Raw genomic sequence first — 20272 nt, 5'->3', positions numbered from 1 at the left:
AGAGGAGAGCAACAAAAATGATAAAAGATTTAGAAAACCTGACGTGTGAGGAAAGGTTAAAAACTGAGCACGTTTAATCTTGAGGAAGGAAGACTGAAGAGTAGCCTGATAAGTTTTCAAATATGATAAGGGTTGTTATAAAGAGGACAGTGTTCTCTATGTCATTGAAGCTAGGACAAGAAGTAATAGGTTTACTCTGCAGCAAGAGAGATTTAGTTAAATATTAGGAAAATCTTTCTGACTCTAAGGCTATTTAAGCACTGGACTAGACTTCCAGGGGAGGTTGTGAAATCCCTGTCATTGGAGGTTTTTAATTACAGGCTACATAACGCCTGTCAGGGATGGTTTAGGTATACTTGGTCCGACCTCAGCCCAGGGGGCTGGACTAGAAGACCTTTCAAAGTTCCTTCTAGCCCTGCATTTCTATGATTCTGTGACTTTACCTACCCCTCCAGCTCCAAAAAACTGGTTAAAGGCACAGGCAATCATTCTCAGTATGTCAGAATATTTTGTATTATTCTTATATGTTTTATGAGTGCTGTAGAGGTACACAGAATTGTACAGCAATAGATACACAATTAACATTTCGTTTTCCATTTCCAATACATCTGATCACTGAGCAATTTATTTTGAAACTTTTTTGTACAAATTTAATTAAAAGGGAATTAAAAACATGCTGGTCAATAGAGAACTATAAGAAAATGCAACAAAACGCATAAACCCCAAAAGAACAAGTATTGAAAACTAACTCCAATGTAAACCAAATTTTACAAATGCACCTGTAAGAAATGTACCTTATCTATGTTATGATCAACTAATCAATATTTCTTCTAACAACAAATTTATTGTTAGAAAACCTCTAATTTCATCCATCTCAGTCCAAGGAGTTTTGCCTGCCCAAAGATTGCATGTTTCTAGTGAAAAAGGCCATTGCTGGTTTGAATTAAGGAGGAAGGAGCTGTTACAACTTGTTAATCATTAGTGCTGAGTAAATGGTTTACAATGAGTAATTTACCCAACATATATAGCCAGGACCAGCGCCAGGGTTTCTGGCGCCCTAGGCACCGGGCCATTTCGCTGCCCCGCGTGCGGGTCTCGCGGTTCCGGTGGAGCTGGTCCACCGGAGCCGCGGGACCAGCGGACCATCCACAGAAATGCCTGCAGCAGCTCCACCGGAGCCGCGGGACCAGCGGACCGTCCGCAGGTACGACTGCGGCAGCTCCACCAGAGCCGCCTCGGCCCCCCACCACCCCCCGGCAAAATGCGCCTCTTCGTATATCCTGGTCAAGGAAGTCACAACTAAATTTACTGTGAAAATTCTGTAAGTAGCTAGAATTAGGTGTTAATGTAAGTTTACGTGCTGATATTATGAGTAATGGATAGATTGCCCTGGAGAGTATGAGACTACTTTAGTGCCTAAAACGCTGGTAACCCAGGACCCCCCCACATAATGTGGCGCCCTAGGCGACTGCATAAAAACCAGTACAATTTCCACATTTCCTGGCTTTTTCGCAAATATGAACTAGAATTCAGCACTCTTGGATGCGACCTGTGAGAGTTTGCACTGCAAAAGAATTCGCCTAAATGTAGGATGTTTATTCCCAACTCCTTGGCGCAGATCAGTTATCTGTGAAGCTTTGTGGTGAACCATACATTTGATAATGCAGCTATTTGAATTAATTGTCTCTTCATTATTGATAAGCACATGCCAGCACTGAATCCCAGCTGTGTTTTAATTTTCCACAAAATGTTTGACATTCTCAAACTAAAAATGTCTGAAGGTAGGCAGGGATACAAAGTTTAATTTACAGATGGAGAAGGCTGAGGAATAAAGAATGAAGGACTCTGTATATAGCATTCTTATCTCTCTTATATGAAAAGGATTTAGCATTTAAATTGAGTTTTATGGTTTCCCACACTGTTCATTTTATGGTTCAAGGGGAGGAATGGTCCACACCTACGTGCGTCTTGATAGCTTATGACGTGGACTTACTGTTGTCTGGGACCAGACCAATTGAGAAAGACGTGGACTATGCGAGGGGTCCGAGAGAGCACAATGATAAATTTTAGGAAGACTGAACTATGGAGTGAAGTAAAAAAAACTGGGCATGTTATGCTCTATGAGAAAGAGGAAGCCGGGATAGGGGGGATGCTGATAACTGTTTCTTCAATGTTAAGGACTGTTTATATAAGGACTATGATTGATTGTCCCCTTGTTCACTAAAGTAGGGACAAGAAATATGTGATTAAACGCAGCAAGGGCAGATTTTAGGTAGATATTAGGGAATTCTAACTACGAGATTAAATTTTGGAATAGGCTTCAAGGGAGACGGAATGAATTCATTTTATGAACAATGCTGAGTGGAATTGCAAATTTTTCTTTTCTGGATCACATTGTAGACTGATTAAAGAACAGTTGACAATACATGTCAGGGATAGTTGGGTTCGTGTCTTGCTCAGCAAGTGACAAGGACTTCATAACTCTTGAGTCCTTCCACCCTACTCTATGATTGGTATATCTGTTGTAGTTCTAAAATCTCATTCCTATTTATTTACTTTTACTTCTTCTTGGCTTTGTTAATTCAGTCGTCTCTTTGCATTTTGTTTGTGATTTTTTTAACAGAGATTCTTCTTTATGTGTGATAAGCATATATAGAATAATGTATTCATACATAATTACGTTTTCACATACCTACATTCAAGCCAACAAAATTGAATTAAATATGGCTGGAAGTCTCAGTTTTTAGAAATTATACCCTTGGTATGTAAACGTATAATGGACGTTGAGACTATATGCGTACCGGTTTGCTGCAAGTGTCTGATAACGGAGTTTTGCTACCTCCAGTCATTAGTAGACTTGCATACAAGCACCTGCTTGTTCACTTCAATCTATAATCATTGTGTTTGAAGGCATGGGATAGATCTGATAATTACAGACGGCCGCAGAAATCTCATAATGAGTCCGTTTGTGAGCTTCCACTAGTTTGTGCAGACTTGCAGGTTTAAGGATTTACTATCGCATCGAAAGCTTGGGATTAATTCTCTAGACACAACTTTTGAGGTTTGCCTATCATTGGTCTACTTGCTCGCCTCTTTCTCTCATTTAAAAACTATAGGATATTTTCTTCATTTCTTGTTGTCTGATTAACTAATTCTGTAATTTATAACCTAATGGTATTTTCTTTTCCTGACCTGGATGAGTTGCAGGCTTTTTATATCCAGTCACATTAAAATCAAGGTTTTCAGCAATCTCCATGAACTTGCAGTTAGCTCATTCTGTGAACCTATTCATGCACGCTATTTCTTCAATCTCTCTGTAGAGCTTTCCCCACTCCTCTTATACTTTTAGATAGGGAAACCTGATTAGTTATCTTGTGCAAAGTGACAAAATGAGAACTGCATGTTTTCGCTCAGGTGAAGAATCTCCTCTAGGAGCTCAAAAGTAAATTTGGGGCGAATGTTTGTTTCTGCAACTTTTTCATTAATGACCTAGAATTTTTATATATTGCCCTTTTACAGAGAACTTTGTGACGGTATCTCCCATAAAGCTTTATGAAGATATACTAGAATGTGTTTTATGCTACGTAGCCATGGTAACATATCTCCGTAAAGGTTAATGATCTATGAATGTATTCCTATTTGGATGGCACGTATCATTTTGTATTCGAAGTTATGAAGTTGGCTGTGTACTGGTTGATTTTATAATCGTATAGAGCATTTGATAGTCCTGGAGAAAGGAATGTTGAAATGAAGTATTATCAGAAACACTTAAAGGACAATGGATCTTGGACTGCAATTCACATAAGAAGTCTAGCTAGAACGTTAAGTAGCAGTAAAGCAATGTCTACCTTAAAATGTGAGCAATGCAATGGACATGTGCTATGCCAGAATGGACCCTAAACGCAATTGGAGCTCTAGACTATAGCGATTTACACAAAGAAAGGGAACTACAATGTGGCATGAGTAGTATTGACGCTGAAGTAAAGCTATTTAAACGAAGTTATTAGTGATTTATTACTGCTTTCTTTTCTTTCAGACGTGGCTGTCAGGTGAATGTATAAACGCAATGTAGAATACAGTCAGCGACAAAACCCAAGTTTTCTCAGGGTCACAGATGCTAGTGTCCGTATCCAGAATCACATGCTACCATCTCACTGTTTTATTCTTTATCCAGATCGTCCGATGGACAGCTGGGGCGCAGAATCTGGAGAAAATCACTTTAGCAGAGTGCTTAATATCGCTATCGATACTTGTCATTTGTAAATGTATCTGCTGGTAAGTTTGACTCGTATTTATCTCATAGACTACGAGCGTTTCATCTTTCTCTTTCTCGGCCCCAGTCCCTTCCAACATTGGTTATTAAAAAGTCAGGGCCGCCACCTGTGCCACAACAATGGTTTCTTGCATATAAAGACGCCAGAGCCTGGTGTTAGGGGGTAGCAATGGCAGGGCATTGCCTGGATGCCTAACCCCCTGGGGAAAACCTCCTCCATTTGGTCTTCAGCGGCTAAAAGAGGGAGCCCTCCCACCCGAGGATCAACTTGAAAGAAACTGGAAATTAAAGACAGTAACTACAGGAGGTGTGAATGATGGCTGGACTAAAAGGCTAAAAGGAGTTAGTCTGTACCCATGCCAAAGGGAGCATTCGGATTGGGATGGACTCTTCCCAAAGTATCTGTACTTACATTCTCAGGCCTTCGATTTTTGAGTGAGGTGAAAATGGGTCACGGGGCTTCACGCACTCCAATGCCCGGTGGGGAGCTTTGCCTTTTCGTATCCCGAGCCACAGCGAGTCTAATGCTGCTCTGCGTGGCGGCCCCTTTGAACACTTCCCGACGGCCTCTCAGGGTCCCATGGACGCTCTGGTTGAGACACCACTGTCATAGAAACGCTGGCAAAAAGGGTCCAAATAGATTTATTATACAATGTTCTTATGACCAAGCTCTTCTATATATCCCAAGAATGTAACTTTTATCCGACTTGTGTATCGTCTTTCCAGAGAGAAGAGTGAGGAACCATGGGATCAATTCCTTTTAGAAACCAATGGGAGTAGCGCATCTGAGGCTTAAAGAACAGAAGTTCTTTTGGAGCGCTTTCAGAATAAACTGCCAGCTTTGGGCAAGAATTCAGACCTCGGTCGTTGTTTGAAGCAGACGGGATGTTGCCAGTTCTGGCTCAGCAGATAGGGTGCGGGTTCCCGAGCTGGGAGGAAACAGGTATGTATTATTTTATGATAATGTACTGGAGTATATCTAGCGCCTAGCAGCATCGTTTGTCATGAGACATCAAGATGGCGCATTATGCTAGTGGCTTACAAAACAGCAGACTTTGGCGTACTACAAACGAGATGTGGCTATGAAACAGCTTGGGGGATAGCCAAGGGGTTCTGTGAGATCCATTTTTCTTACGTAGAACACACCTCACACTTTTTTTTGTGTTGGTGTTTCATTCGGTATCCACTTTTATTTGTGATTCTCTCGCGTGTCCATCCTTAATTTATCGAGGGCATATGGCTGATCAATTTCTGCAGCCTCTTGGGGAGTGCTAAAAACAGTCCCAAAGATGTTTAGCTAGGAACCGGAATGGTCAAAAATGAAATTTATTGTTTATAGGCATATCAGTTGAATTCTGTCATAGTTTGTTTAAAAAAATTGTCTTGTCCTCCTAGGGAACATTCACAATAAAATCTCTGTTTCCTGTACAAACATCATTAGAAGGATTTTATCTCCTTGTTTTGTATTTAATGGAAGGCTCCTTTCTAGTGTCCGAGATTAGAAAAACATTTGCGTTTAGGGGGGATACAGGGTTAACCTGAGGGGATAGATGGCGAAATTAAGATAAAACACACTTAGACCTAGTGAGAGCTGATAGAGAAATGTAGCTATGAAGTACTGTTCTAGTATACTTGTCGTGAGGCGATCTGAGGAGATTGTAATTCTCTCTTGCTTGGGGGAGTGGTTCGACGCCACTTTAGGAAAATGAGGAGGAAGGAAACATGCGCCTTTATATAGACTCACATGAGCATGCCTTCGGGCGGATGGCTGTGTTCATAATTAAGCGTATTTCTGGTCTGACTCCACTTTCGGAGTGTTGTAAAATAGAAAGAGACTCTTCCAATGATTGAAAATCATTATGCATTTTAGGAAGAAAAAAACTAGTCTCTGATTCATAATGGTGTTGTATGGCATTCCCAGTTATTACTTACTCAAGCAGGTGAGCCATTTCAAGCAAAACTCTTTAAATGGAAGAATTGCCTCATATCCCTAAAGCAGGCGGTTGCAAACTTTTTAGTGGTAAACCCTTTCACACAGCAGCTTCTGAGGTGATACCCCCCAAAAAATTAAACACACTATTAAATATATAGTTAACACCCACACATTATATAATGCTGGAGATAAGTAATTGAGGTGAGTTCGCTAGAATAAGGACCCGAAGAGGACCTCGCCCATGTAATAAACCTCCGTGACCCTTGAGGGGTCCCAACCCCAGTGCGAGAACCCCGTCCTCTGTAGTTCCCTGGTGATTGCCCAGAGTATTGTGCTAGAGTTCAGTATTGATTAACAGTGACGCCAATATATATACGCAGTATTCTGAGAATTGTTGTGGTAGAGGGGAGAATCCATAAGTATCACGAATCGCAACATACAGTCTTTTAGTGGTGGGTGTCAAAACAAAAAGCAAAAGACCTGTTTTGCAGTGGAGATGTTGCAATCTACCCCCATTTCTGCTCATTCAGTACTAAAAATTCTTAAAGGACCTGCATCCTTTTGTGGGGTTCACTTGCTATTGGGGAGCAAGCATTTCTCACCATCGATGAACTGTGAAATAGAATTGGAAATAAGATGTTCTTTAAATGGCATTGTCATTCTGAGCCTCCCCTGCTAGCTGTGCCTACTGCTGAATCTCTACACACAAGTCTGTAGGCTACACACATGCATAAAAAATCTAGAAAGAAACAGATTTCAATTCCTTTTCCAAAAGAGAATATTTTTAATCTGAAAAGTACTTGATTCTGTGTTTTGTTTCCATTAAAAGATATATATTGGAGGACTAATAATTAACTATTTCAATGTTGCACTGTGGAATCGGACTGGCTGTAAGGCACGCAGCGGTTGATATTTAACGAAAAGAGCCCAAAGCAGGTGGCCTTCTGCTGAGACACTTCTGCCAGAGAGTGCTGTGAATACTTCTCAGTTCGCACTGAAGTCATGGGAATAGAGGTGCTGGCAGTGCACACAGGGTACGTTAAGAAATTATTTGTTTATTAAGCACACCTGCAAAGGTCCCCAAGCCATCATGAGTAATGAGGATTTCACGAATAAGTATGAAAACCACAAAATATGAAGACAATAGAATTGTCCTTCTAGAATGACCTGCAAAGAGAGCAAACTAAAGGGGATTCTAGGAAGAGATGGATAGGAGGAGGTCCTAGAATGAGGAGGGTAGTCAGGTGTTCTAATAACTAAAAAAACCACCCTTAAATTAAAAGAAAGGAGGCGTTTGCAATAGCTGTCATAGAGAGAAGGCATTGCACTCTTTCGAGGGCTAGCTACAGCAAATGGTACTGCTGTGCTGGGGTAGTAAGAATTCGGTACAAAGGCAGGTGGGTTTTTAAAGCAAGAATACTTGGCCAGTAGGCTTGTGAAGAGAGAAATGTCAGAACAGCAGAGCCGACTGCATAGGACACCTGCAGGGTTCCCAACTGCTCAAGGAGGTGAGAGGCGGGCAGGGGTGCCTGGACCCGCCCCCTCCTCATTGGTCAAGGGAGGTTTTAGTAAATCAGTCAGGGACAGTTCATCGGGGCTTCGGTGATTTTTATGTTTATTCCTGTGACCTGTCCCCGCCGCAAAGAAGACCGGGCGTGGACCCCTGCTGCTGAAGTGCGCCGTAACGCCCTCGTGGACGCGAACCAGCACCGCCGGCTATTTGAAGGGCCCGCGTACAATAAAATCCGGGACCCTGGGAGGGGACATGGCAGGAGAGAACGAGGGTAGAAGGGCAAGGGGTGTGGAAACTGGGGACCAAGGGGCCATGCCGCCTCACCTTTTTTAAGCTGGGCTGTAAATGATGGGAGGAGGGGTCTTGGGGGCGAAGATCCTCGCTGCATGCGAGCCATGGTCAAGGACACCAGTGGCCCCCCCCCCCACTCATGTATGAAGACTTCCACCACCCCTGAAAGAGGGACAGATGTGGCGTGAAGCTGAGGAGGAGAGACGGTGAGGGAGTGGGAGGGTTGGAGTAAACAGCCAATCAACACAGGGAAGAGAGTCCCGTCAAAACTAGAAAGTTCTCTCAATATCTGAAGAAACAGATCTCCTGCCTTTGGCCGCTTCTGCTCCTACTGCCTGGAGTTTCTTGGCAGTGTAGACGCTTAACTAGTGGTGCGGAGGGTGCTCCCACACCCCCTGGCCTGAAGTGGTTTCCATTCCATACAGCATTTAAAATTTGGTTCAAAGGCTCTGAGTCCCCCCCACTATAAACATTGTTCCAGCTCCCCTACTTGGGAGAAAACTGCAGAGGAGCCAGCCAAGTCCATGTGGTGAGAGGGAGAGTGTTTCCACCCACTATACCATTATGGGTCCAGCAGGGGTGCTGGAGTGGGGAGGGATGGCCCTAGGTGTTTGGCCCCATATTAACTCTCCCCCCAGTGCAGTTCAGCCAGTAGGAGCAGAAGCAACTGGAGTCTCTGACTGAGCAATGGCTAGCCCCGCAGAGGGCATGATCCCCAAATCACTCATCCATAGGCTATTACAACTGAACTACAGAACTCCCTTTATGTTGTCATAATGACCAATCAGTGACTATGCCACGCTCTGCAGGCAGGCAGACCATGCCCTGCCCTGCGCTTACTGTGACTGTCATTCTGAGCTGGTTAAGTGGTGTGGCGTGCCTGCTGCTGCTAGATGTCTTTTGGTAATTCACGCTGCTGATTTCCACACTCACTGTACAGTGCAAATGACCATGTCGAACGACAATGGAGACTTATTAGAAGGGTAAGTACAGATATACAGTTACTTACATTTGGATTTGAAGCAGTGCTGATTTTATATCTGAGAGGAGGCAGTAGAGAAACAGGGCAACCGACTGAAGCATGACTAATCAGTTTGCAAAAATGTTCAGTATTCTCTAGAGGATTTCTTCTTTGAACTACTATATTAACAAACTAGGATCTGTATCACTTATAATTAAATGACATTCACCTGACCTGCTTACATTTTGCTTTCCTTACTCACTGAGTGCCCTAGTTTCATTAGAACACTAGGAAGGTAGGTGTGTAACATGCATTACTGTGGCTGCTGAGAGGAGAGTGGGATTGTGTTAAGCATTGTTCTTTTAGAAAGGATTACAAGGGGTTTGGATATTTTATGCATACTTTGAACTTTTACAGTGTTAAACTTCCAGCAGTTGTCTCTTATAAAAAGGAATCTCACAAGGAAGCATACTTGTACTTGAAAAATAAAACACAAATCAAAATTCTGCACAAAGGTAAATAATTAAAAAAAATCAAAATCTTATTAGTAATAACATCTAAAGATTTTAATTAGATGAGAACATGTTTCAGATCAATGTTAAATATGCTGTTATATTGAAGGACGTAGGTTTTAACTGTAATGCACTCAGCCTACAGATGACAGTTTTAAAATAGTTAATATAGCAGGATCATAGTGGGGCTCTAATTTGTATAGTTTATTCATACATTATATTGTATTAGACACATAATGGCTCACAGGGAGGCTGGGGCTTGGGGCTAATCAATGTCTGAAATCCTTCTGGGAGCAGAACAATAGGTAGCACAACTGAAAAGTGTGATGATACAGGCGCTATGGACACTGTCACATAATGTGTTTCTCTCAAATTTCAAAGCCTGGTTCTTGAGCATGGAAAAAATCAATAAAGTTTTGCTTTTTAAAGAAAAATTATTGCAAAGTCCTCAGTGTAATTACTAACCTCTCATTGCCTTATTTTGAGCTCTGATCTTTTTCTCAGTAGGGTGATACTGTTAGCACACTTCCTGTTTTCAAGGTCTATTTCTTTTTCAGTTTGATAGTTATATGTTTGCAATTTTTTTTAAAAGAAAGCAACAGATTCCAAGTCACAAGGCAGTTTGTTAGTTAGAGCAGCCAAAGTCAGAGAGAGAAGGAGGAGAAAATGAGTCTTTATTACTTTGTAAAAATTACCCAAACTAGCTTGTGCACCATGTACTAATGAAATCTAGCCTTTCTTTAAAGGGTTCAAAATATCCATATTTCAACTGTTTTGACATTTCCCAGGGTACATTAATCTTGCCAGTGCAAAGTCTATTGTTCTTTCTGCCATTTAATGTAAAACAATTTTATGTCTTGTGTTGAACTTTGGCCAGAACTTTTCAACTGGTTTATTATGCCATTACCAGTCATCCTGAGACCATCTGAGAAGCACTCATCAAAGACTGGCCTGACGCATCAGGCCATAATATCAGAGTCTCCTAAAGAAAACAGATGATGTCAGGGTAAGGCACTGAAGTAATCCTCTGATTACAGTATGCTGCATTTGGTTTTTCACCTAAGCTAGCACTTTGGGGCTGACATTTGAACTGATTTGAATATACATTGCTATAGTGACTTATTTCTTTCTCATACTTTGTGGTCAATGGCTGTACAGAATGTGGGTTAAACAGTACTGCCACGAGGCCATGCCAGCAACAACTTATGTAGGAGTTTCCGTGCAGTCGAGACCATTAGTCCGTCAAATCTAGTATTTTGTCTCAAGCAGTGACTTCAGAAGGTGGTGGTGTTGGGAGGGAACCCTGCTGCAACTAGCCAGTTATGCTGCATGTTGAAGGGATGATTGCTTTCTGACCACTGCAATGATCAGTTCAGGGGTAGGCAACCTATGGCACGGATGCCGAAGGCAGCACGCGAGCTGATTTTCAGTGGCACTCTCACTGCCTGGGTCCTGGCCACTGGTCCGGAGGGCTCTGCATTTTATTTAATGTTAAATGAAGCTTCTTAAACACTTTAAAAACCTTATTTACTTAACATACAACAATAGTTTAGTTATATATTACAGACTTACAGAAAGAGACCTTCTAAGAACCTTAAAATGTATTACTGGCACGCAAAACCTTAAATTAGAATGAATGAATAAAGATCCAGCACACCACTTCTGAAAGGCTGCCAACCCCTGGATCAGCTTATACCATGTTCTGGCATGCTTAATTACTAATGTTTTTATTATAAAGTAATCCAGGCACAGTATTTGACACTCTGATCTCACTGCAGTAATAAATTCTGTAAACTGATAGCAAGCTGTATGAAGAAATATTTTTCTTCATTTCACTGAGAGCCCTTGTTCTCATCTTACAGGGTAGATAGAGTAAAGGAAGGGTCTGATCAGTTGTTTTTTGTTCTGCCCTTTTTAATTTTGGCTATCTTAGAGATGGCCTAGAACCAAAAACCTGAATGCAACTGTACCACCGACACCCACATTGTCAGTGGGCGGGATTGAACTTGGGGCCTCTGGAGCTTAGTGTACGAGCTAAAAGCCACATGGCTTTTAGTGAAGGCTGTAGAGCAGACTCATTAATCTCTCTCTCTCTAAGTGGTCTCCAGGCCACTAGATGGGACAGAACACCACACCAGGAGGTGTGTGGTTACATACTTCCCCTAGCTGAGGAAGCGCATTCCATGCTTCAGAGACTTCTCAATTGAAATCCCGGACGATCACCCCCACTTGTAACGCCGACAGACCCAGGTCGTCGATGGGCGGGATCGAACCTGGGGCCTCCGGAGCTTAGTGCACGAGCCTCTACTGCATGGGTCTTAGCTAAAGTTGCTATATATATATATAAATATAATCTCTGTTCTGTGGTCTCGGTGCCACTAGATGGGTCAGAACACCACACCCCAGAGGTGTGTGGGTTACACAGCCATCACCAAACTTTGGAAACGTTTAGGTAAAGATCCAGACTTTGCAGCTGGTCCTTATTTCTATGATGGACCAAACCAAAACCCTGCATTTAACCACCACCTGAACTGTGTGGCTTGGGTCCCATCTCAAGTCCGTTTAGTCTTTTGTTCCAGGGTGAAAGGGGGCAAAGAGCACTGCTTATTCTCTGCTTCTGGGGCAGGGACCACTTTGTCTTTGCAGCATTTTTTTACTAGTTCAGGAATGGCACTGAATGAAGGCTTACCACCAATCCTAAGATTTATGCGCTGATCTCAATTCTGATCAGTGAGCCTAGAATCTGCAGGACAGTTTAACGAGCCTTGGATTTAATTTGAATCTGAAAATGTCTTAATGTGAGGATGGTGCATCTTTAGGTGGTGACATTGTGTCTGTATATGATAACATGGCACCAAGACAAGAGGGCACTCTGTTACAAACCTAATGCAAAGGGATTTAAGATCTTATTGTAGAAACTGACCAGAAGATGCTGGGTGGAGGCTGTATGTGTGAGACAGAGGGGGAATGAGGGGCAGATAAAGGAATATGTAAAGTGACAACTAGTTTCTTATTTCTTGACAGCATATTTACTACAAAGCTAGGGGGTTAGTTGTTATGTGGTGAATTAGTGGACTTCTCATAAATGTTATCATTACAAGAAATAACAGAGGATTGGAAGTAGTAGGTTTTGTCATTCTTTAATATTTTTTTTGACAGATCTGCATCAGACCTGAATGTAGCCCTGGATGAATGTATGACGGCTATGGATTTATTTCTAAGCAACAAATTTCCTGAGGCCCTTGCTTCCCTACAAGCGAAGTAAGTTGAATACTTTTCCCAGGTTTTTGCTTTGTTTTTGTTTGTTTTCTTTGCTTTCTTCATCTTCCATTAGAACTGCCACTACGCTTTGAGCACTAGACAGATAAATAATATTCCTTTTGGATTGGAGGAGGTGGGAAAATAAAATAACCTTTTAGGTTGTACATAGCAAGTTGCTGGTGTTGGAAGAAGGAAAGATCCTTCAAGACAGGTAAATGGCATGGTATTGATCAGTGGTTATAGTACTTTGTGCAGCTGCAATATCAGCAACATCTTGGGGTTGTCTGTATGGAGCTTTAGTCCACACCAGGAGAGTGTGAATTTAGTGCATGACAAGCTAGTGTGGACTATCTTATCCATGTGGACCCTGCTGGCATTGGCTAAAAGTTCCCTAGTGCTGGTTAATGTAGTACTATTTGGAGCAGGACTGCATTAAAGCCCAGTAGAGAACTTTCTGTGCATGTCAGCAGGGTCTACACAAGCCAGGCAGTGCACAACAAGCTAGTACAGATTAAAATTTACATCCTTCTGGTGTGGACTAAAGCACCATATAGACAAGCCTATGGTGACTGAAATGTTTACTCTTGTTTACCAAACAGTATGTTCTGTAACATGCAACCTGGTTCTTACAGTTCTTATCAATGAGTACAGGTTCTGTCGCAGTTTGTTACAAGGAACATAACTGGAAAAAAAAGTGTTATCAGGTTATACATTATAGTTGAAAGCAATCTCTCCTTGTCTGTGTTATTAACATGTCAGAGTATAAAACCTGAACCAATAACTGGTCACTGTTTGTTATTTCCCTTTTCCCAGTTCATGCTCCTTGTCCTCACTTTCACATTTCTGAATATCTCTTCCTTTATCTCTGCTCATTTCTTTCCACTCTCTCAGCTCCTTTGATGCCTTCCATCTGACAACTGTTTTTTTTCTCCTTTTTCCACTTTATACCTTTTTCCATTCTGCTTCTTCCTTTAATGATCTCCATCCACATACATACCCTTCCCCGAGGCACACTTCTTCCATCAGCCCTTTCAGTGATAATCCCACAAGCAATGGAGAAACCTTTAATTAGTTTTAATTTTCTATCATCCTATGAATAGTCCTTACTCAGTAACTTAGATAAGGCCAGGTTGAAGGATCAAGTGCCATTGATGTAGCTGTCTCAGTGTAAACCCAAGTGTAGACAAAGAGAGCCACAGCTTCAGTGGAGCTCAACCCTGCTTGAAACTAGGGTAAACTCATAAAAAGGTAAGAATTGTCATACTGGATCAGACCCAAGGTCCATCTACTCCAGTGTCCAGTCTCTGACAGTGGCTAGCACCAGTCGCTTCTGAGGAAATTGAGACTCTGCAGTAGGCAGATGTAAAGGAACTTGCCACTCATCATAGGTTTCATCCTGATCTCTAATAATAGATTGAGATTGGATTAAGCCCTGAAGCATGGGGTTTAATATCCCTTCTACAAAAAATTGTTGTAATTATGGTAAGTCTGGATATTCTTGATACCCATATTAAATGTCCAGTCCCTTTTTGAATCATGTTGAGATCTTGGCCTTAAACGCCTTAACTCATTGCCATAGTATCTTTTCACACAATATGTAATTAATTTCCTTTTCTCGGTTTGAATTTTGCACCCTTTAATCTTATTGAAATGTCTCCTTGTATAAAGAAGGTCAGTGTAAATCTGATTTTGTCCTTGCCTGTATTTGGGGTTTGTACTGATGCAGTGGCTGGGCATCAATTGATTGTTGGATTTGGGGCCAATTCCCAGAGTAGACAAGATCTCAGCTGACATTTGAAAGGTTTTCTTTGTGACCTTGAAGGCTGGAGAGTTAATTTTTTTGAAGAAGTGCTTTGCTTCTGAAATACATTTATATAGCAACTAAAACACACACACGCCACTGTAGCCATGCTAACAGTTGCAAAATTGCATTATACACACAACCCTGGTTATGAGCAATGAGGGCATATGATCCCTTTTTTAAATTTTTTGTGCCTTTCTTTATTCCCCCAGTTTTCATACTTTAAGTTGCATCTGTCTGAGTTCTTTGCTTCCCAAGTCCTTCTGTATTTTATTGCCAGCTCCCACCCCTGCTGCCACAGGTTGTTTTTGCCTAGTGTTGTGCCATCAGCAGGTTTCGTCACTGCACCTTCCTTATTTCAAGCTGCTGATGTATACAGTGAACACAATTGGATATAGGGTCAATTCTTGCTTTGGCTCTTTGCTATGTCACTTCCTTTAATCCTAAACTGCTTCCATTTACAAGTACCCTGTGATATCAGTGATTTGTTGGGCTGGAGACAATCTGGACTCCAGTCACCGGTGTGCAAGAGTTAAAAGAAAACAAAATGGTTGCCTTATAAGTCTTTTTGCATTTGCTTAGAGCTGGGATGGGCCTGAGACGTACAGAAAAGCAGCTGGGCCACCAAGTTGCAGCAGCTGCACTTCCCCCATTTATTGCTTCAGCCAGCCTCACGCCCCGCCTCCATATAAAATAAATCTCAGTGTTATGCATCTCTTTCCTGCTCTTCTCCCTGTCCACCCTGCCTGTCACAGCAGGTGCCACCAAAGGAAAGTGCTCTTATGCTTTGTACGTGTCAAGGATTCATTCCAGTGGGTGTGATTGTACCTACCTTATTTGGGCACTGACCCCACTCCTTGATACCAAAGGTACTGGCTTTGTAGGTTGCACTGCAGATAATATTGTGTAAAATGTGCTTTTGACAAATTGTGGAGTCAGTGAGCTTTCTGGTGGCTTGGGATGATATCTGCCATATTTCCAGTGTTGTTGTTTTGTATTTTTGTAGCATGGAAGGATGTCACGAAATGTTAACAAGAGCAGCACTGTTTTCATTGAAATCATGTGCAAAATACCCACATGGGCACAGGGATATGTTTACTTTGTGTTTAAAAAAGAAAAGAGCCATTTTTGTGAAGGGGGATAGTAAAATGCTGCAAAAGTGACACTGAGACCCCTGTTGTGAAAGGGCCTATATATTTGTCTATCCATCCATTTTTATTCTCGTTCATTGCATATAGTTTCCATTCTGTTTTTCATAGGGCCCTGTTGAATTCATTTCATGAGTTGACTATATCCTCATATCTTGAATATGAATTTATTTAATTGCAAAACCATTTTCAGTCTGATCTTTCATCTTAGTCCATTGTTAAAGGGAGTCCCACAACCCCTTAGTCCTTGACACCACAGGCAATACAGAGGTATAATCCCTAAGACTGTAGTGGAGAAACAGGAAAAGCTGAATTTCATTGCAAATGATCTCCGTTACCGACACACGCCATCTCTTTAGGGAATGACAATAGTTGTGGGAATGAGATGTGTAATAATAGGCAACATATTCTTTGGGGCTGGGGCATCAGTTCCTCATTGCTGCTTTTTAGCATGCTGAGATTTGAAATGGGTTGCCACAGCCTGTAAAAGTATTTATTTTTCAGAATTCTTATTGTTGTCCCAATAATTCTTTGTTTTAGATTCTGTGGATTCATCATTTATGGTGTGGGACATATTCTGTTCTGGGTTACACTATTGCAATTCCACTGAAATAACCAATCTAGCCACATTTGGCATCTAAAATCAGTTTAGCTTCATTAATCTTCATCTCATTTGCATCAGATGTAACTCAGAGCAGAACTAGACTCTGCATATATGACAATATCTATTGCAGCAGCTGAGACAGAGTTATAACTGACAGGTCTTTCCTAGGAGTTTAAAAATAAATACCTTGGAAAGGTGTCTGGGTGCTTCTGTGTAGTGGTGAAATCTCTATTCCTGATGGAAGAGCATGTCAGAAAGGCAGATCTAGTTTCATTAAAATATTTGTGGCTTCTTTCTTCAGATTACATAAAGATCTTTTGGTTGCTGCTTTTTAGATTTTAGAGCCAATTTTCCTCTTCTCTCCAACAATAATGTTTGTCCTAATTGTAGGGTCCAATTCATGACACATTCTTTACCATGCAGACCTGGGCCTGGAGATTTTGTTTTGTTTTATTTTATTTTATTTATTTATTATGTAGAATATTAATCTTTCCCAACCTTCAGCCACCCTAACAATTAACAAAAAAAAGCCTTCAGAGTATACAAAAGTAAGTGCCTTGAGGTCAACAAATCTGAGCTATTTTGGAAGAAAGGATGGGAATGAATATGAAAATTGAAGGGCCATCATGGAGGACCATCCTGCCAACTGCTCCCTTTCTTGTTAAGCAAGAAAGTTCCTGCTCTAATGCATCACTTGATTGTAACCGTGGCATTATCTCACAGGAAGAGGGTTGGTTCCTCAGGTGGAAGGCTCCAAGCCCTTTCGAGCTTGCAGTCAACACACCTTTAACTCCACCCAGAAACCTGAAGGAAGTGGATGAAGCTCCCAAAATGCTGGTAGGGTACGCTACCTAATACACAGGCTGATGTATTGTGCACCAGCTTCTGTTTCTAAACAAATTTATAGTGCAGCGCCATAATGAGTGTCATATTGTAGTTGTCTAATCCAGAGGAGACACAGGCATGGATCATGGTAGCCACCCGAAAGAAAAGGTCATAACTTCCTGTGCAGAATGTGGACGAATAAAAGCCTTTCTGGGCACTGCTGCTGTGTTATATGGTCATGTAACAGCCGTGGATCTAGCAATGCACCTAACTGGCAAGCCTGAGTCACAAGTGTTGGATAAATACCTTCCGTCAGCTGGGTTGATGTAATCTTCACCAGATCCTCCTACTGCTTCCCCTAATCTATCATCATTCTTCTAGTCTTAATGACTGAAACTCAGCCAGATTGGTCTTATCCCTGGGTGAAACTGGTATTGCCTGCTAGGGACAAGGTTTCTACCTTTATAGGCTTCTCTACAAATACCTGCCTAGCCAGTGTTTGCTCATGACAACTTTTGGATGTAATGTAAAACCAGGATCCTGAATACTTGTGGTCAGTAAAGGTGCCATGGCTCCATTCTTCAGGACTTTAATCCCATGTCATGGCCACATTCCAGCTAGGAAATTACATTCTCCAAACCAAAAATTCATGTGTAGTTTCAGTATGATATATGATATTCTTCACTTTTATGCCTGTGACAGGGCCACGCTCTGTCTCCATCCTGTGATGCCCTAGAAACTGTTCAGACCCACTTTCTTCTTGGGTGCAGATTATATTTTATTCTAAACCCACCCACCAACACCCATATAGTGCAACATCACAGTTAGAACCTCTACTTCTTTCAACATTTCTTGGCTAGGGTTCTAGGAGGAAAGGAAGTCTCCCTCTCTCTAGGGAGCTCCTTCAGTCCAGGCTCAACTAGCCCTCTCTTCAGTAATACTGCCCAACTTTTATTCTGTTGGTCAGCTTGGGGGCTAGTTAGTTCCTTACCTCCCCAGCTTCTCCTTCTGATTAGCTCATTATTCAGTCAGATGTTCTGGGGGGGAATTAATTGATGCTTCAGTGATCAGACTGCTGACCACCTGGCAGATCTCAGTGCTTTGTCCCATTGCTCTGAACTCTTTTTTGTAGCTGCTCTTTATTTAAAGTCTACTTTCTTTCACCCCCAAAATGACTGCATTTCAACTGGATGAGTAAAATGATTGTGTCCTATACATATAGTTTTGTAATCAGCAGGTAAAAGTTATTGAGCTTTGGGATCATTGGATTACATGCACTACAGAAATGTCAGCCAGTGTTGCACGGGAATTGGTGGGAAGGGGCAAATCTGATTTTACCGTTCTCTGGAGTCTAGCTATAAAATTATACTGATTTGTCTCCCCCATGGGAGCTTTAATAACACTGACAAAATATGGCCAAAATACTGTCTGGCCTGCTTCTGCACTTACATATGCTAGTGTAGATCAGAAGATCCTAAGAGGAAAGCTGTTGTTACAGAAGCACAGATTAGTATTTATTATTTATGCGAACCTGCTCATTAGCCTCCTATTTTGTGTAATTCTGGCAACAGCTGAGAGCAAACAGATCATGTACTAGTGGCAGAAACTTCTGATTAAAAAAGACTAAATGGGAAGGCACAGCTTGTATCTGTTCATATAAAAAGATTAGGGCAATATGACTCAACTAAGTCGATAAAACACTTATTTTAGAGGGATATAATTTAATTGATGCTCAGTTTGCACTAATTTATTATCAACTTAGTATGCTTTAGAAACCAATGGTGAAGCCCTGGTTGTTGGAGGAGAGTGTTCTTTGTTAAATTGTACTTTGGCTTGCGTAAAATGGGTTTCTTATTGGACTGGCTTGTTTTCAGCTCTTTACTATTATTCTTTATTACTTGTGAATCTCTATTCACTCAAGAGAAGTATGGAATTGAGACAGAAGTCCTCTGCACATTGAACACTGCAGCATGGGCAGAGGAACTATAAACCTTTTTCCTCTTCATTGGTCTGCCAGTCTGCTTAGCCCTGCTCTGATGGGCCTACTTCTAAGGATAGAAAGGTTCGGTCTCCGTAATGCATTCTTCCTTTGGCCTTTTCTGCTGAAACCGGTTCAGTTGATTTCAGAGCTGTTATAGTTCTTATTCAATGGTATAGATTCAGAAAAGGCCAAGAAGGACCATTGTGATCATCTCCTCTGATCTCCTACATAACACAGACCATAGGACTTTACTGAATTAATTCCTATTTGAACTAGAAAAACATCCAGTTTGTTAAAAATGTGCACTTTAGTTCTAGTCTGAGTTTGTCTAGTTTCAACTTCCACCATGGCATCTTGTTATACCTTTGTCTACTATACAGAAGAGCCCATTCTGAAACTAAATAAACTCTAACAATCACCTCTGCATCAGAGACGCATCCTCATCCGAGATATGATATTGGCTTGAAAAAATGTGACATGTATTACATGTTATAAGATCCAGGATACAACAACTTCTGAGCCTGGATGTACTAATTACTGTTCTCTCAAGGAACTACAGGTCAGTTTCAGTACTAGAGAAAAATCTCAGGATTATTCTCTGCTCTTTATTTAATACTCAGTGTATCAGACCCACTGCTGGTTTGCTGTCCTTGGAATTATGGATGATATAACCCAAGAATTGAACCTCATGGAATGCTAATGATGAGACCAAACCATTTGTAGTTCTGTTTGCAGCTTGGGCACATTACTGTTCTTGAGTGGCAAATAAGTGGAAAGCGGAGGATTCTGGGTAGCTCCTGTCTAACACATCCATTTACACCTATGTAGGATAGGAGTCAAAAAGCTTTTTCTATATCAGATGTAGGTGAATGTCCCTTTGCAATCCAAATTCTTGAAACGAAACATGGAGCCTGGTTATCTATTGGGCTCTGTACCTTTTGTTTCTAGAACCCTGAAAATCCATGGATATCTGCTTTATATCCGTGGATATCTGCAGGTGTGGTTGTGATTGTATTGTTTACATCTTTGCGGATTGGATACGGATCCAAATTTTTGTATCCATGCAGAGCTCTATAGCAGCAGTGCTCAACCATGGGTCCACGGTCCCCTGGGGTGTGTTTCTGGTCTGTTGGTTGCTCTCTGTGAGGCTGGTCTTTTGAGCCTCAACA

The 20272-nt window shown here is 41.5% G+C and overlaps 1 protein-coding gene across 2 annotated transcripts in view; it reads left to right on the top strand.

Moving 5' to 3' along the window:
• TTC39A (tetratricopeptide repeat domain 39A) overlaps positions 1–20272 on the top strand; it is an 80495-nt gene that overhangs the window by 5024 nt on the left and 55199 nt on the right. Inside the window, exons 1-2 of one of the 2 annotated variants that reach the window (XM_032767351.2) lie at positions 8889–8993; positions 12643–12744. In XM_032767351.2, the coding sequence (XP_032623242.1) occupies positions 8956–8993; positions 12643–12744 (140 nt within the window). In that variant the 5' untranslated portion in view covers positions 8889–8955. Of the gene's footprint in view, positions 1–8888; positions 8994–12642; positions 12745–20272 lie in introns of those variants that run through there. The other variant, XM_032767336.1, reaches the window with a different exon arrangement.

The sequence above is a fragment of the Chelonoidis abingdonii genome, chromosome 7, assembly GCF_003597395.2.
Source record: "Chelonoidis abingdonii isolate Lonesome George chromosome 7, CheloAbing_2.0, whole genome shotgun sequence".
Lineage (NCBI taxonomy): Eukaryota > Metazoa > Chordata > Testudines > Testudinidae > Chelonoidis > Chelonoidis abingdonii.
This window is presented reverse-complemented; position numbering and strand designations above follow the sequence as displayed.